General features: G+C 38.7%; 1 protein-coding gene across 5 annotated transcripts; it reads left to right on the top strand.

Moving 5' to 3' along the window:
• The first annotated feature begins 472 nt into the window (after positions 1–472).
• On the top strand, positions 473–26,663 carry SECISBP2 (SECIS binding protein 2). 5 transcript variants are annotated; one of them, XM_058823435.1, is made up of 18 exons: positions 479–532; positions 1,662–1,807; positions 3,658–3,850; positions 5,842–5,968; positions 6,410–6,564; positions 7,677–7,764; positions 10,618–10,751; positions 11,282–11,440; positions 14,158–14,259; positions 15,580–15,699; positions 16,881–17,013; positions 19,435–19,604; positions 20,320–20,458; positions 20,902–21,031; positions 22,774–22,994; positions 23,716–23,870; positions 24,323–24,524; positions 25,254–26,663. In XM_058823435.1, exons 1-18 carry the CDS (start codon positions 491–493, stop codon positions 25,361–25,363), a joined length of 2,526 nt encoding a protein of 841 aa, XP_058679418.1. In that variant the 5' UTR covers positions 479–490; the 3' UTR covers positions 25,364–26,663. The 5 variants fall into 5 exon arrangements, with proteins under 5 accessions (XP_058679420.1, XP_058679418.1, XP_058679419.1 ...); XM_058823436.1 differs by having other exon boundaries at positions 5,839–5,968; positions 7,677–7,758; XM_058823434.1 differs by having other exon boundaries at positions 5,839–5,968; positions 25,254–26,662.
• Positions 26,664–27,326: the final 663 nt, after the last annotated feature.

The following is a 27,326-nucleotide window of genomic DNA, read 5'->3' as shown; positions in this document are numbered from 1 at the left end:
GTAAGAGGGTGTGGGAGGGCCAGCACACAGGGTGAAGTGTGTGCTCTGTCTCTGTAATGTGAGCTCTAATGGAGCAGACGAAGTAATCTGGAAAGTTTGGTGAGGAAAAGAACCAGAGATGTCTGCCTCAAGTGCTGGTCTGGACCAGGCTGGTTAGAGCAGGTCTGTCCAAGTCTGAACCAAGCGCCTTCACTAATCTGCGTAAGTGGTGTTTTTCGCTAGAATGTCACCACCGAGGCCTGGGTGCCGGTCACGGGTGCGTGCGTGCCTGTGTTCCGTGCCGTCCTTTCTCCTATGGCACCGGAGGGGCCGTGCCTGTCTCAGGGCGGCTCGGCCGAGCCCCGGGCGCTGCCGGCGCCGCTCCCGCACGGGGCCCGCTCGCGGCGCCGGGAGCGGCCGCGCGCACGGCAGCGGGGGCGGGGCCGTGGCGTCATCGCGGCGCGCCCTGCGCTGGGCCGGGCGGCGGGAGCGGGGCCGCGCCCCCCGCGCCATGTCGGCCGAGAGGCGGCCGCGCTCAGGCCGCGGCGGCGAGGTAAGGGCGGCGGCGGCACCTGCAGTCCCCTGCCCCTTCCCTGGCTCTTCCCAGCACGGAGTCGCTCTCCAGGAGCCGTCTGGGGGCGGGTCGCTTCGGGCCGCACCTCCGTGCCGCTGCCCGCCCGGGGGCCGCTCGCCAACCTGGGCCGAGCGCTCCGGCTGCCCATATGCTTCTCCGGGCAGGGTGACTCCCGCCGCTCCTTGGATCAGGCTTTGGTTCAGGACTGGGCAAAGGGTCCTTCTGGAAGGTCAAATCCGGGGGGCAGGGTCGCTCAGGTTGGAGCACAACGAGTCGTTTCCCACCGTTTGGTATGGGCAGCTCCAGACATTAACTTCCAGCGAGCTCAAGTGTGGAAACCTTTTCTCACTGAGGGTCTGTTGCAAAGACAGGTGTGCATCCCAGACACTAAGGCTGGGTGACCAGATTCTAGCTTGTAGTGGCAGTGCTACGCACACGGACCTATGACCTAGTCAGGTTCGGGAGTCAGTGATGAGGCTACAGTCGCCGTTGCTTCCTGCCATGTGTTTTGATGACATGGCAGTAAATACTCAGAGATTCATTTAATTGTCCTTCCATATATACATACCCAGTTTAAGTCGATGGTAATTCAGAACAAATGGAAACCTTGTCTTAATAAATTTGTGCTGTGCTAGAATCAAGAAGGCTATAAAATTATCATTTCAGCCTTCAAATACAGATGTGCACAAAGTCATTATTGTTACATACATACATGTTATGGAGCTTGATTAACAGTAGTGTTAGCATATTTATGAATTTTAGTTTTTACTGTTCAAATATGAAGTAAGAATTCATATATTTGCATTTATTGCATTTTGTTCTAAGCAGGCTTCTGTCCTTTACATAACTGACTGTTTGTGACTGTTTCATGATGAATGAGGGTATTAAGTGACTTTACAGAGCAGCCAGATGTTTCTTTGAATTCCTTAGTTTTATTTTCACTTTGTTTTTCCATTTCCTTTTGATGAGCTTTGTTGTTTTGCATGTTTTGATAGAAGAGAGCAAACTAACACTTTCCAATGAGAGTTAAGCTCACGAAACTGAGTGTTTTTCACATAATAACATTAATCTCCAAATGCATGTAGCCAAAAAACGTTTTGTTTCTCAGGGCATCAAGTTGTCAGCAGAGGTCAAACCATTTGTTCCAAAGCATGCGGCGGTAACTGTGGCATGGTCAGAACCCTCAGAAGCATGTGTCTTTCCTAGGTACTTAACTACATGCTACCCATTTGTTCAGGAACCATCTTTGGATAAGTATGTATATTTTCTGAATCTTATTTATTGGTCTTATTTAACCATCTGGTTTTAGATGTTGAGTACTCTTAAAAAGTCACGGTTCCAATATATTGCTAGTCCAACTGTAGAAATGCTTCTGCATTATCTTCATGATTTAGTTTTTTACATTTATGTTCTCTGGGTGTATACCAGGTACCTGGTCTTTGTTCACAAGGCCCTGTATTGTTACAGAGTGTTAAGGAGAATGTGGTGTTCTGTAATGATTGGTCTGTTTTTCGTGTGTTTTGGAAGGAGCTGAATTCAGTCCTTGAATGAAAGAATGGTTGTGTTGTGACCAGGCTGAGGTAGATGTAGTTCTACACAAGGAAAATGATTCTTCAAGAAGATTTCTCTTCCTGTAAAATATTTAGTATATGGGGCCTCTTCTAGATCTCCTCTCCACAACCTGTGCATCTCCAGAAAGGCAGTTTTACTAGAAATGCTACAGGTTTCTGAAAGTTTTGGGATTTTTCTATTAAAGTCCAGGAATGGTATTTGTGGTAGACTTATAAAAGTATTTTATAAGGAGCAAACTAGAAAAAAACCTACGTAGCAGAATAGGAAATAATTGAGTCTTGTAAGAATCTGATATGTTACATAGTTCTCTCATTGCTTCTTAGGGCCTTAAGCATTGGATTGATTATACAATTACTGCAAAGTTAATGGTGTTTCTTTAAAAATTCAGAGCATTAGTGAACACAATCATCGTAGGCCATTGTTTTGTCCTACAGGAAATCTTAGTATTTTCAAACTATTTTCATTCTACTGGAAATTTCACTCTGAGGTGAGTATGGCCTGTTCTATGCATTAGAGAAAGCTCACAGCATTAGCATCGAATCAATTACTAAAAAAACCCACAACCCAGACAAGAGTAGCCTTCTAATGAATGTTCTGCCTTGTTGGGACTGAGACATGGTTATATTTGAGTCTCACTTGGTATATTTCTTCTTGGTCTGTGAACTGATTGTAAGCATTGTTTTAACAACATTCTGCCAGAATTGCAACAGGTAGTATGAAATGTGTTGCCCAAGGTCTTTTGTACCAATGGGAAGGTTTCTCTGTCATTATCTACAAAAAATTCTGAGGCTGGCAGCTTCATGAAGAGCAGCTTTAAAAACTGAGTGCAGCTTTCTGAAACTGAGAAATTTGTATTCTCTCTAATCAAATCTGGACTCTTGTGTATTTTCTGGACAAAGTATAGAAGGAAATTGAAAGAGAATTTTTGAGCATACATTGAAAGAAAGAGGCATGCCCCAGACATGCTGTGTTTTCATAAATTGTGATGGTTACATGCAGATCAGTTAATTATTGTTTTATAGTTCTACATTGTATTTCATACATGTTTTATACTCCATAAAATGTTATACTTCCACTTTGTTATTGTCATTTTAGGACAGGTTTTAATGTTTGGGGTTTTTTTTGCAGTCAAGTAGGTGATGCATGTCATGTCCTTACACTGTGTTTTTGGTTTGTTTCACAAGAAAAAGCCTACTGAAAATAAGCATGAAGAATATCAGTAACCTTAAACAGGCATGAGAACTGTAACTGCAAAGCAGACTAGCTTTGAAACTTGGAAATGGATAACGTGTGTGTTTTAAGATGTTTGCTTAACTACATGTTTTCCCAAAACAAAATTAATTGCTTTTAAAGAAGTCTGTAGCAGTAAGTAAATGCTTAATTGAAATAGCATGGAGTAGTTTCCTTTTGAAATAGAGCTTTCTTGTTAAACAAATTCTTTAGACAAGGAATATCTTTGTCGAGGCAACAAGTAGGTGCTGAAGACTTGCCCTAGGATGACTTTCATTTCTTTCTCAATATCCATCACATAGTGTTCTGGGAGATGCTGCCTTCCGTGAATACTCCAGCTGCTCTCACTCACCTGATGTTGTTGCAAATGTGTATCCAGTAGCTGGCTCACAGTATCAGTCTAACAACTCAACACACTATAATGGTTCAGGAGTAGTCAGTGAATCTGCTGAACAAGCATATCCAGTCAGACAAGAAAGTAAGAGTCTTTCAAAGGTGAGCAAAATCATGTTTTCTTAAAAATTAATATTAAATTCTTACTTTAAATCAATCTTTATAAATGTTTGGTTCATATTTTTAATGTGAGTCATCACTCTTTCTTGTGATCATCAATGACTTTAGAAAAGGATAGTAGTGCAGTGTGCCCAGCTTCAGAATACTGAAAAGTTTGCAGAATTGTACACTTGAGATTAATACAATTTTTCAAGCAGCATTTTTGGAACATGAGGGGAAAGAAGGGTCCAAAGTTGGTGGGGAGGAGGTGGGGAACACCCTTCCTTTGTGAGCTGTGCATTCGTTTTTTACTCTTTGGGCTTGGGGGGAGGGGAGAAGGGCTATTTTTTTTTAAGCCCTGTGGCAGCTTCCATTAACTTGACTTAAGACAAACCTGGTATCTGTAGTCATCTGTTTGACTGACAAGTCAAAGACCACATCTCTTTGGTCATCTGAAATAATTTCCAAGACTTGCTGCAGGTTGAAGACAATCCACAAGAAAGGGGGAACTTGTGCTGCTGGGGAGAGGGAAGAGAGTGTCGTGTTAGAAATGTAGTCTTTCTCAGTCAGAAATATATTGAGGTTCTGTAAGCAATGTAAAGAGTCATTTTTGTCTCTCTCTGTTTGGGATAAATTTCCTGAAACTTGTGAAATATTTGCAAACAAAAAATAGACAATCCTCTCAAAATATAAAAGGAAAAAAACCTCAGTGTATTATAATCTCATTTCTCTTGGGGATTAGACATTGTGTTTCTTAGATTTGTACAACTGCTTTTGTTTCCGGCAGTTTCATATTATATGTTCTGCAGTCACATCCTTTTGCTGCACCTTACTCCCTAGGTAGAGACCTAAGTAACTTCACTGCGATCAAGCCTTTCTAGAGGAGTTGTAAGGTCTAGGTCCTAAGCATCCTTTATTACACATAAGGTACATAGTCTAGACACCTAAAATTATTCATTTTCTTGCTGAGAGGAGGATTATGGGCTGAAAGTGTCTGAGGAGAGGATGACCTCAGCATTAGCACAAGTGATGTAATATGAAAAAACTTAGTTAAGCTTCTGGGAGGAGTTCTGTGATCTTTGTAGGGGCCTTGTACTGTTAATTATAGTCTTTTTGTCATTTTCCCCTGTCATATATTTTGTGAACTTCAGAGAAGTGATGTATATTTGCAGCCTTGAATTAATTTGATCATGTGTCCTAACACTTTAATAATTTGCCTTTGGAGATCAAGAAATACCTTGTCCTCCCACCCAAGTAAACACTTTTGCTGCCAAACGTAGTCTGAATTTAGTCCAGCATCCTGTGATTAGAGTTAAGCCATTTATCTAGGCTGGTATAGTACAGTTTGCATAGATGCAAACCTGGTGCTTGTTCCTTGCTTGCTGGTTTCTAAGCTCATCTCTGCCAAACTGTATTTTCTGGAAGAATTGTAAGATTTTGATGACTCTGTAGAATGGGTGAGTCTGTATCCTTTACAGGGATCATGTAGGTGTATCTTCTCTAACTACTTTACTCCAAGTTTTTTGGATGTTCTGACATCAGTCTTGAACAGTTTGCCTATGATATGTAGTTTAGTCAAAAAATGGCATGCTGTCAAGATTTTAGCCCTGTTCTAGAAAAAACTTTGGTTTAGAGACTCAGACTGGATGATTTAAAACCAAACAATTTTAAACCATTGAAAATGCTCTGATTAATGAGATCACAAAAATGCAGTTGTCTAGAAGCATATGTATATATCCGTCTTACTTGGGCTATTAATGTATGCTAAAAATGGCACAGGGAACAAGGTAGATGAAATTAAATGCCATTTGTCTAAATGGCTGTTCCTATTTTTATTGGTTACTTGTGGTAATGATATACTAACTATTTGTTTTCTATTAACTTGATGGTCAAACTCCAGATGCGGAGGTGGTTAACTGTAACTCACAGCAATCTTGCTATCTTTATGAAGTTTCAGTAAAACTTACTGAATGTGTCACAAATACTTGCAGCAGAGAAGATCAAAAGACGGTGAGAAAAAGCTGGACAAGAAAAGACATGATGGAGGTGAAGCTTCTGTCAGAATTGGGAACAGGACTTCATTCCAGAGTTCTACATGCAGCAGAGATTCCGTCAAGCCAGGTACAAACGTGTTGTTCAGTTATAAGTACATGGAATAGATATGGAATGGGTGTCTGTGCAATAAGCTGCAGTTTGTGACTATGTTTCTAAATCTAGAATATTTAAGGAAAAAGATACCCTTTTCTGTGTGACTCTCTTAAGAAGGAATGGTGACCTGTCCTTTCCTGATTGAACAAATTCATGCAAACTGATATTAAAAAATTCTAAAAGAGCATCTGAATTTATACTTGTTTATTCAGTCAGCGCTCTGTTTGCATGTTGATTATAATTGCTAGGTTTTTTATTTAATATGAGCTGTGCATAGCAACAGTCCTGGTTGCTATGCACAGCTCATATTGGTCCTGGTGACGATTGCTGTAGTTATGTTAACTAGTGTATAAAACATACTTAGAAGTGATCACAAGCAAGCTTAATTACTCAGGTTTTACATGCTTTATTTAGACAGGTTCAGTAAAGCTACAAACAAGAAGTCAACTGAAACTCCAAAAGCAGAATCTCATCCTGTACCCACATTTGAAGCTAGCATTCTGGATTTCCACGAGTCACAGAGTTTGGGAAGCAGTGAGATACTGAATGTACACCATAAAAATACACCAGTAAGTTTGGTGGAAAGTAACACTATGTCCCTAGTCAACTTCACATGTCTCTTCTACTGGACACCAAGGATAGCCCATGCTAACCCACGTTGCAGAACTTGTAAAAATAAAACTTGTCAAAAGTACAAAGCATTATTAATTCAAGTGTTTTGCATTCAGTATGGCAGTTTAAGATCTATTTAAATACCTTGTGAGCAAGGGAGTTCACAGCTAGAGGTTTTAGGGCACTTCTTCTATGTGGTGGTGTCAGTGCTTGCGCTTACTCTTTCTTAATGTTCTTTCCTTGTCTGTGCTGCCCACAGATAGAGGAAAGCCAGGTACCACCAGAAATAAATGTAATATGTACTGGTATGGTCTAGATTGCTCGTAGGGACCACGTATGTTGCTGTACTTAGCAAGCTTACTGTTTTCTCTTTCACCTGGAAATAATAATAAGCGGTCACTTATCCAACAGTTTCCGCACATTTAAAAAAAAGTCTGCGTTGTTGTACTTAATTGCTTTCTGCTAAAGGTTAAAAATAAGCAACTGAATTCCAGAAGGAGAATAAATATTGTTGAATCTTATTCTTTATTTCTTTGGGTCCATGTTTGTTAGTAAATAAAATACTGAAGTATTCAACAGTGTATCACATATATTGAATCAAAGTTTTCAGTAGTGATTAATGATTAATAGTTCTGAAGGATCCAAACAGAATATTTCTGATGCTTTTGACTAGAAAACTGTCTGCAATGAAAAAAGACCTTTCTGCTAACCCTTGAGTGTCATTTTTCATTATTTGTTTTAGTTTGATGATAGAATTTGTTTTTAGCATGCATGAATATAAAAAGATCTTTTTGTTTATTGTTAGATCATTATTTTGATGCTTTTGTAAAATACAAGAAAGAATAATCTTGCTTCTATACCTGTGAAGAGACACCTGCTCAAATTTTGTAATACCTTAGGGCTGAAATGATAGTTCCACAAGGTCAAGTGGTAAAAAGGCCAGGAAGGTCCTTATGCTCTTTTCTGTAGGTGCGTTGAGAATTTTTAGTTTATGGTGATTTATTGTGTTTAGCTGTGTTTAGGTCAGTGATTTTAATCCTTTTATGCTACCTTACTGTCTATTTTGCAGGAAGATACTTCTGCAAAAAGCAAAGTTTCACCAAAAGCTTCAGATGAAGCAGGAGCCAATTTAATTCCATCTTCTCTTGATGGTAGGGGTAAGTTCTTTAAACAAAAATTATTTGCCTGCATTTCTAACTGCTTGTATCTCAGCAGTTTGGAATACTAAAGTGTGCTGAGGAGCTGTTGATATGTAAACTATAAAAAAAATTTAGGAGCAAGCTCATAATAAAAGAAGAAAACCCAGAAATAACACTATATCACATTCTTTCAAATGAGATGACCACTTATCACTCATTCTTGCTCATATTTCATCAGCTGAGAATTGAAGAATGATTTAGTTTGAAAGAAATCATAACTAACACTGCCAAGTCCACCACTGAACCATGTCCTTAAGTGCCAAGTCTCCACATGTTTTAAATACCTCCTGGAACAATGAATCAATTACTACACTGGGCTGCCCATCCAGTGTCTGATAATGCTTTTGGTAAAGAAATTTTTCCAAATGTCCAATCTGAAACCACCTTGATACAACTTCAGGCCATTTCCTCTTATCCTGTCTCTTATTACTTGGGAGAAGAGGCCAACCCCCACCTGGCTAAACGCTCCTTTCAGATGGTTGTGGAGAGTGATAAGGTCTCCTCTGAGCCTTTTCTCCCAGCTAAACACCCCCAGCTCCCTCAGCTGCTCCTCACAGGTCTTGTGCTCCAGACCCTTCACCAGCTCCATTGCCTTTCTCTGGACTTGCTGCAGCTCCTCCATGTCCGGAGCCCAGAACTGGACACATTCGAGGTGTGGCCTCACCAGTGCCCACTACCAATGCCCTGCTCCTGCTGGCCACACTCTTGCTGGTACCGGCCAGGATGCCATTGGCCTTCTTGGCTCCTGGGTGCACTCTGGCTCATGTTCAGTTGCTGTTCACCAGCATTCCCAGGTTCTTTTCCTCTGGGCAGCTTTCCTGCTGCTCTTCCTTAAGTTATAGAACCGGATGAGATTGTTGTGACAATTTGAAGGACAGAACCTATCATTTCAGCTTGATGAACCTCGTGCAGTTGGCCTCTGTCCATCAATACCATCTGTCCGGATCCCTCTGCAGAGCCTTCCTACCTTCCTAACAGATAACACTCCTCTTTGGTTTGGTGTCATCTGTGAACTTGTTGACTTGATCCTGGTCATTGATACATTACACAGGACTGGCCCCAACACTGAGCACAGGTGAAAGTGAAGAACACTGGCTCCAATGTTGAGTCCCATTTTGTTGTGTCATTGATGCTCAAGGGAAGATATTTCTGTAGTTGACTCATGTTGTGTCAGGTGAGAAAAGGAACATGTTTGGTTATTGTAAGTCTGTTTAGTCATTTGCAGGTTTTTTCCAAGAATAAATGGTACAAGCTATCACAGAAAAGAGTTCTGCTTATCAGGATTGTCTTGGAGGCATCACATACATTAAGATTGAATTTTCTGAGTGCCTCTCACTGGATTTCTGTGTGTACACAGACCTGCACCAGTTTGAACAGTTTGGTCCTTATTGGCCTGTAACTTCAGTAAGGATTCAGAGAGGACAGATTTATCTGCTGAAATGCCTTGAAGAGCCTTCTAAAGATAAAGTCATCTGATAATGGGAGTTTCTGGTTAAATACTATAGTCAATTCCTATCCCTGAGAAAAAAATAGCAGTGGGTGGGTTGACCATGGCAGGCAGTTAGACTTCCACACAATTGTTCTCTGACTCTCCCTCTTCATCAGCACAGGAGAAGAAAATAAGATAAAAACATTTGTGAACCAATAAAATGACAGGCATTTTGCTTGCCAGGCAAAACAGACTCAGTTTGATGAAGATTGACAATTTATTGACAATTAAAATAGAGTCAGATGGTGAGAAGCAAAAACAAAAATAAAGCCACTTTCCTCCAACCCTCTCTTCTTCCTAATATCTCCTCCCTGCTCTGAGTGACACAGAGAAACAAGGGCCACTCTGCCACTTCTTTCCTAGTACGGTTGCAGAGGCACAGCTGCCTCACCATGGTCTGCACCAGGGACTGTAGGGGAATCTCTGTTCCAGTGCCTGAGCACCTCCTGCCCCTCCTTCTGCACTGACCTTGCTGTTTGCTGGGCTGCTGCATTCACAGTTTTTCTCACCATTCCGCCTTCCAACTCCTGCACACGTTTTTCACTCTTTATAACAGAGGCACCATCAGCACGGCTGATGGGCCCAGCTGAGGCTGGCCATGGGTCTGTGTTGGAGCTGTCTGGGGCTGGCCATGTCCATCTCATCACAGCAGCTACTGCAAACACCCTGCTACCAAAATTTAGCCATTTAAACCCATTATGCTATTTTATTGTCAAGGGAAGTTTTTCTCATTCTTAAGAAAAATCTAGATCGTTCTATCTTTGCTTCATGTTAGGAATATTTACAAAATTAATTCTATTTTTCAAAATGTCTTTCAAAACACTGATACGTCTTAGTGGTAGGGAGTGACATTCTTGTACACTGAGGCACACTAGTAAGTATTTCAGCTGCTTTGTATGCCTGTAACACCAGAAAGTTTTCAAAAGTGAAAAGTACCAGTGTGGTCTTGTGCATGTAAGCTACATGACAGCTAGGAGGAATATTAAAGGAGTTTTGTATATAAACATAGCCAAATTTTCAGTATTTTGAAGATGAGCATGGGAGTGTGGAGTTAGTATGATACAGTATAGATTTACAAATACCACTTAATTTTGTTTGTGTGTATAGTGTTGGACAGTATATGGAGTAGTTAAAGTTCAGGAAAGCTTGCTGGAGAAATGAAATGTGCGTTTTATTTAAGTCCTTTCTCAGAAAGAATATGGCTCTGCTTTATTTGCTAAGCCTGGACTAATTAATTACCGATTCTTTTTCTTTTGAGTGTTTAAGGCCGAATTTTAAGACATCTTTGTGTTTACATTTTTCCCAACTGTCATTTGCTGAAGCCCCTGCAGATGGCTCTGCTCAGCCACATGTGTCTTGGGCCTCGGTACTTTTGCAGCCCCCAAAGAAAATTGTTTCATCACCAGCGTCTGAAAGTCTTTCCAGAGGCAAAGGGAAGCAGGAGAGTGAACCAAAGGTACTTGAGAATTCTCTGCTCTCAACTAATGCCTGTCAGTGTGTTGTGTCTCTTTATTGCAAAGTTCTCCCTGGGATCTCTGCAGTGTCCACTTTTAAAAGGAGATGATAGGAAGTCAGCTTGTTCTTATTAGAATTTTTCTTGTTGTGGAAAGGAATCACAGGACATCAAAAAGATAGTGCTAGCCTAGGAATAAGAACTTTCAGCTTTGAGGCTGTTTTTTTTTTTTCAGATTCCTGATCCTCAGAATAAGACATGAAACACAGAACTCTTGCCTTATTTGGCTTAATATTTCCTAATTAAATCCCAGTAGTCCCAATACATTCTGCTAACAATGCAGTATGCTGCAACTGAAGAATTCTTGTTGTAGCTGTGAATTTTTAAGAGATACTGAATTTTCCTTGTCCCCTTAATGTCCCAGCCTGGATTGATTAAGATATCCTTTAGTAGTGTAAGGCTAGTCATTGCATATATTTTGGTAGGTGATACTGAAAAATATTTTAAAGGCTGTGCCTCATGGTCTTTTGCAGCAGTCAGAAACAAAAAATATTGCAAGTGAAACTGAGCCTGAAGAAGGATCAGAAAAGAAGAAAAAAAAGAAGAAAAAGAAGAAAAAACTGAAGTCAACCACTGATGTAGAAAGACCTCAAAGTGAATCTAACACAGTACAGGAACCACCAAAGATTGAGGTAAACTGAATAAGGTTTTGTTGCTGTTCTTTTAAGTGTTATGAATGTACTAGAGGACAAAGTTTTAACACAGCTTTGTACAAACTTAAGTTCAAATCCTAATTGTAGAGGATGTTAGTACAGTTGGTTTTTTTTTTCAATTGAGATGTTTGTCTGAGGTTACTGGTAGAAACTGTTGTAGTTTTTAAATTACCACATGTTTGGTGAGCACAATTTCCTAAATTAGAAATATTCTGTAGCAACTGTTGCTTGGGCTGTGGGGAACATATGCTGGGTGCTACAGTGTACCACGGTTTTAATGATTCTGGTACAGTATTACAGTTCTAGTTGTCTCTCAGCTGGAAGCAATTTCTGTGTAACACAGTTGACAGTGTTTACATTTCTAATTTTTAATTTCAGTTTCCTCCAAATTCATGTAACTGTAATAAGCATGTTGATGTTTTGATACTTTTGTATATCAGTGTTTCGAAGGCATGAGTCTCTCCCACGTTAGAGGAGTGTTGCTGGTATGTGGTTGAACAGTGCTTCATTGTAGGCCTAATATTGTACAGCATGTGCATGTGTTGATTTACATGTTTGATCTGGTGTACCTAAAACTCAGAGTAATTTCAATACTCTAAAATGACAGCAGAAAGAGGCTTTCCTGGCTGGCTTCTGTTCTGTACCTTTCAATGTGGAGCATGAAGCAGAACTGTGTCTATGTGATTTCATGTGGTTCCTTGTCCAGGAATGGCACAAGAAATGAGTATTAACAGACCTCTTTGTTAGAGGATTATGGGTAAAACCAAAGATCTGCTAGTTCTTTTCTTCAGGAGAATATCCCCATTTTGCTATATGCTACCATAAATGTTATATGCTATGAATGGGCATTCTAAACTGAAAGAGAATGGCAGAAGTCATGGAAAATAGCAGAATGGTACTGGGGCTGTTGGAAGTCAAAATTTGAAAAAAATTGCATAGAACCATGGAACAAGACATCCACATTGTACTAAAATCTGTGATGTGGATGCAGTATCTGTTGTGGCAGTGGGGGAAAGCTTTCTGACTCTCCTGGTTTGCTGGGAATGCTTGTGTCCTCATCAGTTTGAAAAATGGATGAGATGCTTGTGTGATGCTCTTGAAATAATAAACCATGACGAGATGACACACATGGAGCTGCTGGGCACCCAGGAGGTTTAAGAAGGTGCTGTTTGTGTGCCGCAGCTCAACAGAGCCATATATTGGATTGCTCTCTGGTTTTATATAGGTCAGTCATTTTTAAACATGGCTAATAGACGTAAATGGATACATCTGGAGAAAACCAATCTGTCATTTCATACACATTGGTAGGTCCTGACCTCAATATCTTCCTTGAGTTAATATTGAAGCTGCTATTGATAATCAGGTCAGTGCTAGGAGTACTGGTCAGACATGTAAATGGTGCTGGGAATTACTAGGAAAGAAAAACAGAAAATGGGTTATGACAATACAGAATTTCAGGGCATATCTGATCTAAATATAGTGTGAATTTTGTTTTCATTTGTTCCCCGCATTACTTAAAAAGTACACGTATTTGAACTAAAAAAGATAGACAAAACTCTCCAAAAATAATCAAAGGTATGAAGCAATTTCTGTGGGAGGCAAGACTGAACAAAATTAGGACTCCTCAGTATGCACAAGAGATGGCAATATAGCAGTGGCAAGAAAATAAAAAGGAAGTTGCTTGACCTTTCTCCTAGTGTTTGATGTTCTTACAGATGGTAAGAACAAATTCAGGGAGGTGTAGCCTCTCATTGAGTGCTACGTTTTAATTATTCAGTTTGCTACAGGATGTTGCAAATGTCAGAAATCTGTTTGCATTTCAGAAGCAATTGGACAGACTTATTTAAATCTTCTAAGCTGAAAAGAATGTATTCATGAAATATTTTATCACTTCCTTGCAGTTGCTTTTTGGCTTACTTGCAAGCTTCTTGAAAATTATTTCATTGGTTGAAGGGTGTCACTCCTTGTGCTAGAGCTTCCTAGCTTGGGGTGTTTAAATAAAGCCTTTCAGGCTGGAAAAAGTCTTGGTGTGTTCAGTGGTGCTGTGTCAAAGCTAAAAAGGCCTCTCAGAAAGTGGGAGGAGAAGCAAAAACCTTGCTGATGGATTGGGATCATTGTGATGGAGGGAATGGGTATAGGGTGGCGAGTATAGGCCAAGCTTCAGCCTGTCTACACTTGATAATCCAGGTTCTGCACAATGGGTCCTCTGCTAATAAAACTTCCTCTTATGTGTAAGCCATAATCATTTGAGTAATTTCTGTGTTTATTTCAGTACTCTGGTTCATGCTGCCTGTTCTGTTCTTCACCACTCACATGTTTAAGACAGAGTTGCACAGCTGGAGACTGAGTGGAAGAAGAGGGAAGTTGTTTGCAAGGCTTTGAAATTAGTTGAAAACCACTCCTTTACGAGCTGTTTACCTCTAATGATTACTATCAGCTGACAACCATAACAAGCTGCTTTTGGAAGCGTTTCTGTTACAAGCTGTTTCAGCCCTGAATTAACTGCTGCATAGAAGATTTAACCATTGTTGTACTTGTCATAGTTGGTGGCACTACCCTTGGCTTCTGAATTTTTGTACAGTGAAATTATGATAAATATTTGATAAGCAGGGAGAAAATTGTTGGAGTGCAGGAAAAGGTTTTGAAATACGGACTTGATTGTTCTTATGAAATCATAATCTGATTTATTTGTTTAGGATGTTGAGGAGTTTCCTCATCTGGCAGCTGCTTCTGATAGGAGAAACAGAGTAGGACCTCAGAAACCATCCTTTACATCTGCAGTCAGAAAGCAGTCTGAAGTAAGTAATCTTGCAACATTATGTGAATCAAATGTCAATTATGAATCCAAGTTGCTTGGATTTTTTGAGGGTTTTTTTACATGAGTGAAATAAATCTCAAGAATTAATTTGGAACTGCATTCAGTATGCGGATGAACCCTAAGCATAAATGACAAGGATTGAAAACGTGATTTCAAAGCAAGTGCCATAAATAATAATAATACCGTAAATAAAATTTTAGGTTTCAGTTGCTTTGAAATTAGTTTTGCTTCTAAAAATTTTGGTCCTTGGCTTTATTTCCCTGTGAATTTTAGTGGTTTAAAAAACACCAAAACACAAGAAAACAAAACCATTGTTTGCTTTGTTTGAGGCAGTAAATAGCTTTGACAAGGAGGAGTGAGTAGCAAAAGGCACAACAGTTGCTTTAAAAAGATTTATTACACAAAAGGGTGCTGTACACTCATGCAACTCAGATGAAAGCAGCCCTTGGCTTTGTAGACATAAGTAGGATATAACCCCTCAAAGCTTACATAAACTCTAGAGACGTGATCATTAGGCTGTTCATATGCCTGTAACAAATACTTGAAATTGAGGCTGCCGTGCTAGTTTTTTCTTCAAAATCTGAAAAACCCCATGAATGTGATTAGGTGGTATGGCAGCCAATAAATGGTCATTCTTCTAGAAGGCCACATATGGTCTTTCCAGAGCCTTCTCTTTTCCAGGCTGAACAACCTCACCTCCAGCTTTTATTGTAAGAGAGGTGTTCCAGCCCTCTGATCATTTCTGTGGCCCTCCTCTGGCCCTGCTGTAACATGTCCATGTATTTTTTGTGCTGGGTCTCCCAAAACTGGACACAGTACTCCAGGTGGGGGCATAACAGAGGGAGAGAATTACTCCTCTCAGTTCATGGACAATGCTTCTTTATACACAGCCCAGGACACGTTTGGCTCTCTGGGCTGGGAGTGCCCATGGCTGGCTCATGTCCAGTCTCTCACCCACCAGCACCCCCAAGCCCTTCTCACAGGGCTGCTCTGCATCTGCTCATCCCCAGCCTGTGCCAGTACTGGGGGTTGCCCTGACCCAGTACAGCACCTTGCACTTGGCCTTGCTGAACTTCATGAGTTTCACACAGGCACACTCCTCAAGCCTGTCAAGAATACCATCCATCATTCTGGATGGCATCTCTTCCTTGAAAGAATTCCCTAAAGCCAGCTGAGCTTGGTGTCATTCACAGACATGCTGAAGGTGCACTTGCTTTGAATTTAATATCATCTTCACCCTTTTCCATGTGTCTCGTTTTTATATATCTTTTCTTCCTCCCTGTCACCTTTTGTCTTAAAGATCCATCTCTCCGAAGAGCCTTGTGATAGTCAGTCTCCCTCTCTGGATGAAACTCCCAAGGTGGAGGGACTGTCAGGGAAACAAGCTTCATCTTCTGTATTAGAAAGAAAGAAAACTCAGGTAAGTGAATTCATGTTGAAGAGAAGTTCACAACTCAAAGGAGACAAAGGAAATGAGCCTATTTAAATGTAAGACTCATGACCCACGCTCATCTGGGATTCTGTATTCATACTTTGAGATAAGTGACATGGTCACTCTTCTAATCTCTAATTAGAAGTAATCACTGGTAGTAATTGCCAACCTCCAGGGTTTGATACAGTGTTTAAAGAAAAATAAAAACTTTTCATTATTATCTGTGGGTTTCAGATATCAGGAATTTTTCTTTCACCTGTTTTACTTGATCATAGCATAAATCCAGTGCAGATTGTCATAAGGAACTGGGAATCTTCTTAAAGTGGTTCTGACACTTTAAGGCAAGGAGATCCCCTTATCTTGGGGAAAGGTAGAGAAACATGGAGAAACAAGTGAGGTCAGGAAGTAGTTTTGTGTTGGTGAGTAGTTCTGGCACAGCTCTCTTGCAAGGTGAGATCTCAGTTAAAGACTGTGGAGGTCTTTAAACATGTTCTGTAAACGTGTTGTAACAGAAATTACAATGAATTGATTCCCCCAGATAAGACTTCTAAAAGTCCCAAATCTGGTGGTCATTTCCTTTGCATGTTTTGCTGTGGTAGTTTGTTCATAGTCTTCACCACACTATTCATTTTTATTCTTTTTATTTTCTGCTGTATTAAATATGTAGCACGGCTTTTGCCTTCTGTTCAAAGCAGAGAGAAAGATGAGTGCTTATGAGGAGCTGGTGCAAAGATGATGACCTTTCTTTTTAGTGAGATATTGGAGATAATGATTTGTGTATTGCAGTGACATACTCTGAAAGAATCACAGTAGTTTTTCTGTACTTTTAAGAAAACTTTAAATTCTGATAAGCCTTTTGTCTCTTTCAAAGATAGATGACAGTCTGACCAAAGTGAGACCCTGACATAAAGGCCTTCCTTAATTGAAGACGTTATTCTTTCATGCTTTGTTGCAGTAGCATTTCTAAAAGTTACCAGAACTTCTTAAAGTTTCTGATTTTTTAATATTTTTTGACATTAAAGTTGATGTTTATTTGAAGGTCACTGAGTGGCATTAAAGATCAGAAGTATTGTGGATAAGGATGTTAAAAGAGTGTATTATACCATAAAAAATGAGGTTCTTTACAGTCTGAAGTGGAGGGCTGTCTAACTGTTGCTGAACTTTTTCAGGAAACATCCAGGAGCAGTGGTAAGAAGAGTCAAATTCCAGTGCAGTTGGATTTGGGTGGCATGCTTGCAGTCTTGGAGCAGAAGCAGCAAACAGAGAAGGCAAAACAGTCTCCTAAACCTGTGGTATTTTCAGGTATTGGTTACTATGAAATTTCCTTTTTTTCACCTTAGACTGTTTTTAAGTATTCAGACATTAAATGTAGCCTGATTTCTGATCTGTGATGATCTCTGTGCAGGCAAGAGCACAGTTCACCAGATAAAAGAGAAAATGAAGGTTCTTTAAAAAGAAATTTAAAAAGTATGGCAGTCTGAATTGTTTGATGGAAGACTTATGGAAAGAAATATCTTAAGGACACTGATTTGTGAAAGAGTGCGTTGTATAAATAAGAGTTGTGATTGAAATGTTGCTTTGACAGAAATACCAATGTTTGTGGAGGTTTTTGCTTTCCCTTATGTAAGTGTGTTATTGTTCTGATCTGAACAGGCAGGAAGGGGCTACACAGTAACAAAGGTTTTCTTAAATCTTCTCTCATGCTAGAAATCATGCAGCTGAGGCTTGATTGAAAAAGCCCCTTTGCAAGCACAGAGGTTATATGAGAGTCAGGCAGACCAAGCCAAAGGATGACTTCTGATATACCTCTTAATTGTGAAATAATTGATGTTTACAAAATGCTAGGTTTTCTAATGGAAAAGAACTTTCAGTCCTTTATGATGTATAACCAGGAAGCAGAAAAAGGCAGCTCATTGCCTTTTTATTGTTACAGGTCAAAATTTAATCTTAATTATGCTGGTGTAGTATATTTTGCAGAAGGAACCACAATATTTGGTAGCATTCAGTGACAGTAAAATTTCTCTTATTTCAGCAAAGATTTTTTTTTGTAATTATTTCATAAAGAGATCTAATCACAAGAGATTTCATCTCACAGTACTTCATGTGATAGCTGAGATTTTAAATCCGAAGCTCAAGATGGTAAGCATTGGTGAGATTTTCCTTCACTAAGCTGAGGAAAGTTATAAGATGCTTTTTCAAAGTATTTTTTTCAGTTGATCTCCTTTTTTTTTCATTTGGGTCAATCAGACTTAATGCTGCAGAGGTACTCATAACCAGTTTTGTTTCTGTAAAACTATACAGTGCATGGATTGATGTAGATGGTGGGCCACAAAGGTATGGGCCAAAATACCTGTTTTCTAATACTAAGTTTCCTGTGCCTGAATCTCCTGCAGAAGAGAAATTGTTGTGTCATGTTTGTATCGTGGAAGCATAATGTTACTTTAACTTTATATTGTTTTAATGTTTTAAGAATGGAGAGGAGTGTGACCACAGACAGTTGTTTTTATTCCAGTTACTACTTCACATTATAGGCAATGCTCGTAGTGTCATCAAATTTAGGAACATGAAAATGGTGAACTTGAAATAGTGATGTACACATTAAGGGAATATGTATCTGCAGGGTATATACTTATTTATTACTACAAATCCAGCTTCAATTTTTGTAGCCACCTATGCTGCACATTTTTGGCAGTGTTCTCAGTTTGCCTTTGACACACAGAGATGAAAAAGAAACATCAGTGTAGCAGTTTTATGATGTAAACTGTTTATGGTAAGAGTACTGCATGTGATGTGGGAGGATCTGCATATAAATACTGTGGAAGCAGTAAATGAAGATGGCTTAAGAGAGCTGCCAGAATATTTTCTGTACTTAGAGGAGAGAGGTTGCCTTTGCCTGAGTCACAGAGGGAAGTGTCAAGCTGGTTCCACTGATACTTACTTAGTCATCCTCTCCATTGACTTGCTAATGTGAACTGCTTTATATTGCAGATAACTGAAGTTTGACAAAGTCCTCTACAGGATGCAGCAGTTCCTACTGATAGGGAGGAAGAGTAGTTTATTTGGTGTGAGGTCATTGTGTGGAAGATCCGGGTTTAGTAATTTGTCCAATCATTTAAAGCTCCTATGCTCTAAACCCTCTGAAAAAATGCAAGTAATGTGGACATCTTCAGCGAGCTTTGCAGGTTAAGCAAAAGAGACTTAGCTGTAGCTTTGCATTACTCATGACCCATTTGCAAGTGAATTTCATCTAGCTTCCTTAAGGTGTAAGGAAAGGTAGGCGTAAATGCTTATGTTTATTTACAGCAAGTAAATCTAAAATCTGTAATACTGCAACTCAGTATTTATCTTAACTCAGTACGGAATCTGTGGTGGAGGAAGTGCCACCACCATGAAACACAGAAATTCCTGAAGGTTTACCAGGCTGGCATGGCATGGTGTTGAAGGTGGCTTGGACTGCAGTGTTTGATCAAATTCTGCTTTTGAGGTTGTGATTCCAGAGGCTGTGATTCCAGAGGTATAACAGAAGTAGGGGGACACAGCAGTCTTTTGTAAGGAGTATCTTTTAAAAATAACATTGTTCAATGATACAGGATTGCCTGTAAATATTCTTAATAGCAACACAACATGATTTTAATATGTGCATACCAGTCTTAAACTTGAAATTGAATTCTAGTTCAGGTATTCATTTTAGTTGTCTGATGCAAATTTCTTCTTTATTCTCAGTTGGTGGTGCTGTACCATTGCTATCTAAAGACCCTGCCACCGCCACGAGAAGTCACCGTTTAAACCAAGGAAAGATGCCTCATAATCCCTTGGATTCCAGTGCTCCTTTGGTAAAGAAAGGGAAACAGAGAGAAGTACCTAAAGCAAAGAGACCAACTCCCCTTAAAAAGGTCCTCTTTTTTTTTTTTTTTTTACCTTAAATAGTAAAACTATAGGATAGTATATTACTCTGGGAGTCTGTTAAGCCCTCTCATATGGAGATCTGCATCTCAGTGTCGACTTGCCTGAATTCAGTTTAATTTTTGCTTGGTTTCAAAGAGGGTTGGGTAGAAGAGGGTAATTTTGCTAAATGGTGTATACAAATTCCCAAAAAATACACTTTTTCCATTGAATCAATTGATAAAGTGCCACTGCAAAAGTGTCCACTCTTGGTTTGGTAAAGATGACCTTATTTGCAGGATCAAACAGAGGTCGTATTTAATGTTTCTATGCTCTTCCAAGCCAGAACTCCAGCTGATTCTGCAGCAACAGGTGTTGGGCCCAGCTGGTGATGTCTGTTGTGTCTTCCCTCTTTGCCCATTCATTTTGCTTCCTGTCACATCTTCTTTACAGAGGACTTTTTTAACTTTAGTTCTGTCCTTGTAGTTTGTTCCTAGTAAATATTTTCTCCACCCACATACTGGTAGTCAAGGTAAAAGTCCTTTCCTATGTAAATTCGAGAATTGTCTTTCCTTCTTTTTATGTGCAAATAGAAAGTAAGGGTTGTAAACTTCAGATGCTAGTGCTGAACCTCTTTATAAATGGTTTTTGTGTAAATATGTGGTAAGAATAATGTTTGTTATCTGCATGACATCACATTAGTTTGGTTTTTATACATATTTTTAGATTATTCTGAAAGAAAGAGAACAAAGAAAACTGCAGCACCTGTTAGAACAGAAAGCAGCACCAAAAGATGAAGATAACATTTGTCAGACAGAAGGAAATGTTACTGAAAATGCAACACTTCTACAGGATAATCAAGCAGGTATCTTTTGAGGGAACCTGTAATACAGTATGTAGCAGGAAATTTGAGCACATTTAGTACTTCAGAAAACAAGTACTACAAACTGCCAAATGAAGGCTGCAGCCTCAGAGTTTTCTGGGATTCACCTCAGGCTTATCTTGACTGTAACGTGGGCTAAAGCTGGAAGTCAGTAATAGGGATCTAATTACTGTTCCACACTTCTCTGCCTGGTGGTTTTATGGTATCTTGTAAGGAAAGTTCCCGCCTACCTCTGGCAATTAATGAGAAACAAGAAAATGAGAAAAAACCCTATGAGATTAAAAAAAAAGTTACACCTGTTTCCCTACTATCACAGACTGTTCTAGTACTAAAGTAGTGACTTCCATACATGCTTGACAGATTAATTTCTTCACAAGGCTTTTTGGGCTGTCTTTTCAATGAAAGTATCTTGATTTACATGATAGCTCTTCCAGAAACTCAAGTTGCTGAAGGGTTTCCAGAGCACACGGGGATCAAGGAATCTAAAGAAGGTTCTGTGACTACAAAGCAGCTAACTGCCACTCTTCCAAAAATCCACAGCAGGAATTTTAGAGAGTAAGTATTGATTGTGTTTATTAATGGCTCATTTTGCACAGTACCACCAATATGGCATTTTTCAAACAAGGTAATCCAGTTGCATTCTCTGCAAAACTAACTGGAGTTTAGACTGAAGGCTCTAAATATTTTTCTTTCAGTCTTTCAGTCTGTAAGCTGACACATAAAGAAATTACAAACTTAGTGTGTTTTGCGATTCTCACTTGAAAATGTTTATTCCTTGAAGGAAAAAAACCCCAAGTTCGCTAGAAGCTAAGGAAAGAAAACAAGCTGCTGTTAAAATATAAGTACTTTATGTTAAATAATGGGGTAACAGCTCAAATAAAGTGTGCTACTTTATTTCTTAACTAGTATTTTTAGTTGTAGTTTGGTTTCTACTGCCATACCAGATGGCAAAAATGTAAAGAAACTAGATGACATTTTATGTCAAGGCTGGGCAAAGAAATAAAGGTAATATTAATGAGGTATTGTGTGCAGTTTCAGCTAAAAATTTAAGATGATGAGTATACACATTTCTTTATAAAAAAGAAATAGTGATTACAGTATGTGAAGAGGTCAGAGATCCAGTCATGAGAGCTTGAAACAATTTCTTGAGGAAAGCAGTGTCTTAATTTTTAGTTCCCCTCCCATAAAGCAAATCCACCACTAGCAGTTTTTTTGCATTTCATGTCATAGCAATGGTTAATAGTGATACAAACATTCCTGCTGTGTTAATTATTAATTTAACTTCTAATTGAAATAACAAATAACAATTAGCTTAATTTGTGCTAATGTAACAGTGTTTTACTGAGAGCACAGTTTGGGTTGAGTATGTGAAGGACAACTCAGTTTACAGGATGATGAGCATTCAGCAAACCTGATCTTTAGATGAGGTTTTTTAGTGTTTCAGTAGATCTGTCTTCAAGACTTAGGGAAACAAATAGGAAACAGTAAGTAAAAATTCTTGAAACCTAAATAAAATTCAGAAATAATTGTATCTAGAAGATCCAGGATAGATGTTGTGATCTTGTCTCTTTATCTTATGCAAATTTGCCCCTGGCAAATCTTTCTGTTGACAATGCAGCTGATCTTTAGTTTTTCTTTTTGATACCCTTCTTCACTGGAAAATTCTTTGTGTAAAAGTGGGGTGGGGTGAAATAATTTTTAATCCTGATCTTCCCCAGAGTGTATTAGGAGAGTGAATTATGTTGTTTTGTGTCCTTTTTCCTTATGAACACCACAAAGCCATAGTCAGAAAAGTGAAAAAGGACGACAGACATGAATGTAGGGAGCAGGAATGTGATCCAGTTTCCACGGTTGGTACACATAGCCTTGAACTTACAGAAATAAGCCAGAATTTTGTACTTTGGTTGCTGTACTTTATGTATGTCAAAATAAATGCTCTCAGAAAAATGTTTCACTAGAAAAATATATGTGCATACCTATTTCTTGGAATAATATATATCTATATATAGATACAGATGTATAGGTTTATTGTACATGTATATATGTATTTTTAATATAGTTTGATTAGGAAGCCAGGTAACACAAGGAACAAAACTTCTTCCTCTCAAGTTTTCAGACACCAAAAAGAAGAAAATTTTTGGGTTTGTGTATATATCAAGTGTGTTTGGAGCAGAAACAGAAAAAAATACAGAGACATAGAATAGAATTTTAAATGTATATTTAATGTATTACAGATTTAAGTGTTACATATTAGTAATTCTAGTGAATGTAACTGTTTTATTGCTCCTTTCTTCCAGTTACTGCAGCCAGGTACTTAGTAAAGAAGTTGACAGTTGTGTGACAGATCTCTTGAAAGAACTGGTTCGTTTCCAAGATCGCTTGTATCAGAAAGACCCAGTGAAGGCCAAGATAAAACGCAGGCTTGTTATGGGTCTTAGAGAAGTCCTGAAACATCTGAAGCTGAAAAAACTGAAGTGTGTAATCATCTCTCCTAACTGTGAAAAGATTCAGTCAAAGGGTAAGTAAGTTCTTAATGAAAAAAATCTGTTTAATAAAATAAATGCAAAAAATAAGGTTCAGTATATTGACAGCAATATTGTTATTATTGGAGGAATTTATTTGAATACCCTTTGAAAGCCAGCCATATAAAGTTGCCCTCCTTGCTCAGATTGTTTACTGCTGTGCAGCTGAACTGTGAGCTGAGTCAAGACTATCTGGGGCGGGAGAAGTTACCTGAGATTAGGGTCTTTAGTTACTGATTTGCTGTGCTGCTACACAAAAAATTGCACTGCACAGCTGAGACAGTCCAAAGGCTGCTGATGGCCAGCTGTGCCATCACAAGGAGTCCACTGTATCAATCTCTTTTAGAACGTGGAGTGACAGTAAATCACTAGTGATAGTTTCCTAAAAGTTACCATTATTGGCATTAAGTTATTGTAATTTTTGTAATTGATGTCATTTAAAGAATTCTTTAGCAGCTGGGTCTTTTTTGATACTAGATTAGAGTGTACTACATATATAGTAAAATGCGGAATAGAAGCAGTCTAAAATTAATGCTAACTAGGAATTAAGAAAAAAATGTCCTTTAAAAATGGATATTCAACTTTACTGTTGTGATCTCTGTTTTTTCCTATAAGGTGTAGTTTCAGAATGCACCCATAATCTTGGGATGTTTTTTGCCATGTGTTAACAGTATGGTTCTTTAGCTCCAGTCAGCCTGATTGTGTTGTCTGCTGCAGGTGGGCTGGACGAGACCCTACACAACATTATTGATTGTGCCTGTGAGCAGAACATCCCCTTTGTTTTTGCCCTAAATCGCAAGGCCCTGGGCCGCTGTGTGAACAAAGCAGTGCCTGTCAGCGTGGTGGGAATTTTCAGTTATGATGGGGCTCAGGTAAGCTGACATAAGTCACCTCATGTGTTTGTTCAAAAAGCTTCACTTTTTACTTGGAAGAGGAGATGAAAATACTGTGATTTTTAAAGGGTTTGTTGTTTGTTTTGCTTTTGCAGACTTAGACTCTTCATCGCAGGTCATATACATAGCTTATATGAAAAAACTGATTTTAGAAGTACAGGCAGTCAGCTCTGTTAAAAAATTAAAAAGTACTCTTCTGTCTTTTCCTGACATCCTCTTCCTCTTTATCTCCCTTGATGATTTTTTTCAAGAGAACTGTTGTTTTTATAAATCCTGATAAATGCTGTGTCTTTCATGTCTTCATACGTAGTAAGCTGCTCAACTTTTATACATGAACCTACACATTCTGAAAGAGGAATACTCATTAGATTTCCAAGGAGATGTTAAAACTTGCTGCATTATTTAAGTTCTTGTATTTTATACTGCCATAGGACCATTTTCACAGAATGGTACAGCTGACAACAGAGGCTAGGAAGGCCTACAAAGATATGATAGCAGCTTTAGAGGAAGAAGCTAAAGCAGGACTAAGAGAAACCCAATCTAGCATCTTAACTCCTGAATCTGAAAAAAATGGCTTGTTAGAAACTAGTAAAACATCTTCCAAGGACTCAGATGAGGATGTACCAAATTACAGTAAGTATTTACTGACTTGCATTTAGTTCCATTTTCGTTCATAGTGTTCATCAGTTCTGTGGTTTTCACTGAAGCAAATGACATCTACTGTAGTCATTAGTAAGGAGGGAAAGTGGGGGTGAATTCTCGGATTTTTTGTAAATCTGAAGTTTTTACTGAGAAAGTATTAAAGAAAGTTCCTCCCTGAAATCCACAAATGGCAGGCAGTACACATTGCTTTGCTCAAGGAAGCTTAGCAGAGCTCCTACTTACATTTCTATTTGTTTAAAAAATCCTTTTAAGATTAATTGTGGATGTCCACATTCTATGACTATGGTAGACTAACTTTTGTATTGAAGCCTATTTGTGATGCATCTTCCTGTCCACAAGCACTCCTTTGTAGAAATATTTTCCTCCAGCGCTGCTCTTAAGTCAACAGACAATGCAATGTATTGCAGATAGAAAGTTTTTAAAACTTACTGGTTTTTTTAAAGTTGGAACCACCTTCAGGGTTAGCCTTACTTGAGTAGAGTGTTGGACACAAGGAGATCAGTGGACCCCATCACTCTTAAGTTATTCTTTTGTGTGTTATCTGATGTTGTATAAGGTAAATGTCAGCTGATCTCAGCACTTATTTTGAAGGGGAAGTAAAAAATCAGGGTTGACTTTTCATTTTAAGTTTTTCCTCAAGTATTATATGGTAACATGTTGGTTGTTGTTTTTCTTTATTTTTTTTCCAATATTCCCTAGTTAAAGTCTGGAAGAGAAAACTTGAAGAAGAATATAACCCATACGCACTAGAATTGGAAAAGAGTGCAGCTGCTGACATGGGGATACTGAATTTGGAAGACCATCAGTAAATCCAGATCCAGCTCTATTGGGCTTTTATTTTTTTCTGTTAGATCCCTAGGAAGAAGGTAGCAAAAATAACAATCTAAAGAAATATCGGAAGTTAGCTAAGCAAACTGTTCTGAGTCCCTTAAAGCAAAATGTACACTGGAGCACATGAGGCACTGGTTAATGTTTTTATGTTGTGTGTGTTTCTCTGATTATTATAGCAGGTGACAACACCAAATTGTTGCAAGCCCAAACCACGTGAACTGGCTTAGCATACTTTAATGATTATATGGACTAGCATTGATTTCTTGGGGTAGACTATACCAAAAGAATCTGATAGAAAAATAAGTTTCTTCTGGAAGAGATTCCTTGAGCCAGGGGAGTTGCCCTGAATTTTTAACTCCGGCATAAAAAACTTCAGCTGTTGTTTGATTGTGGGTTTGTTCTTAGTTTTTCTTCTAAATAAGTCTGCTCAGAAGGGCAGGCTGCTATCAATGTCACTTTATTCTAGTCAGCAACAAATTAATTTGAGGCAGGTAGCTTGATGTAAACTAATTAAGGAAGGACATGATGACAGAGTTCCTTGTTGGCTCTTCTGTGTTGTTCTTTGGGGATCATACATCAGGTGTTGAAAGAGATAGCACAGACTACAAGGGTCTGAAATTCCTTAAGTGAATGTGCTCTGTTTAGACTTTTTATAAATTTGATGTTTCTCTTGCTAGTGAGAGTACTTTATCATACATCCTGCTTTGAAGTTAAAGGATATTGCAGGGCAGCAAATGTGCTAGCCTGCTTATCTGTACTTTCTCCTTGCTAAGACTCCTCGTTCCTTCAGTTTGGGGTTGTATTGGTATATACATCTATGAGTTTTTGAGCAATCCCAGTTTGTATCTAAATAGAAGAAAATTTATATCTTGTAAGAAATGAAGTTTGTATCCTAGAGAAAATAAAATTTTAAAAACAAAATGTGCTTATAGTAGTGGTGGAGCACCTTAGTGGGAATGGCCTATATACACACTGGTTTTTGAGGACAGGCCTAAAGAAGGTAATTGAAGGGATGCACATATAACTTGTGTCAGCTTTTCTGAAAGGTGATACAGATACACCTCAGAGATGCTCAGCATCTCTGAGGTGTTTCTGCAAGCACTTCACCATACTGAACATTTGTAGTGCAATACTTTGGAAAGTATCTGCCTTGTGATGATAGAAGTGATATAAAAAACTTCAAACAATTTTGAAATGCAAAGAGTTTTGTAGACTATAAATTGTATAAAATCTGTTACAATATATTGATTCTATAAAGAATGAGTGTGACTTAAGTAAGCTCGTCTTATGGGAATTTAGTGATACCTGAAATGTTCTACTTTAAACTTTTGGGAAAGAATGTTGACAAGGGGAGCTGGCCTTATCTTGAAATGCACTAGTTATGATGATGATCTTTTTTGTATTAGTTCCTCCTAATCTTACATGGAAATTGGGGGTTAAAGGCCCCAGTGACAAAACATGCTTTTGGCCAGCATATACCCTTGATGCAAAGGTAAGTTGTGATTTATTCATTTGTACCTATGCCACTTGGATACACATTTAAAATTCTGGAACTGATAAACCCAGTCATTGCATGGAATGAGGATCAGTTGGTAAAGAAGTTTGGGTTTTGACCATGCTTTCTATTTTGTCTTACTCTAGAAGAGCATAAAACTTCAGAAACATTACATGTTCACAATCTTAGGGACTTATTTCTAGTTCTTATAGGGTATAAAAAATTTTACTATAAGGTGTCACAGCCATGGTTACTAATGCTGGTACACAGATTTTTCTTTTTTTTTTTCTTTTTTAGCCTCCCCATAAAATTGAACTAAACAAAAAATTTCGCAACTTTTTACTACTTGCAGTAATTTCCTGCAGAAACAAAGCAAAGCTTAGCTACATCATCCATAACCCTGTCTTACTTTGTATTCCCACTCACTCCAGAGAACTAAACTGTGG

Source organism: Ammospiza caudacuta, chromosome Z (genome assembly GCF_027887145.1).
Source record: "Ammospiza caudacuta isolate bAmmCau1 chromosome Z, bAmmCau1.pri, whole genome shotgun sequence".
Lineage (NCBI taxonomy): Eukaryota > Metazoa > Chordata > Aves > Passeriformes > Passerellidae > Ammospiza > Ammospiza caudacuta.
The sequence above is the reverse complement of the archived record's forward strand: the minus strand, read 5'-3'. Positions and strand labels throughout refer to the sequence as shown.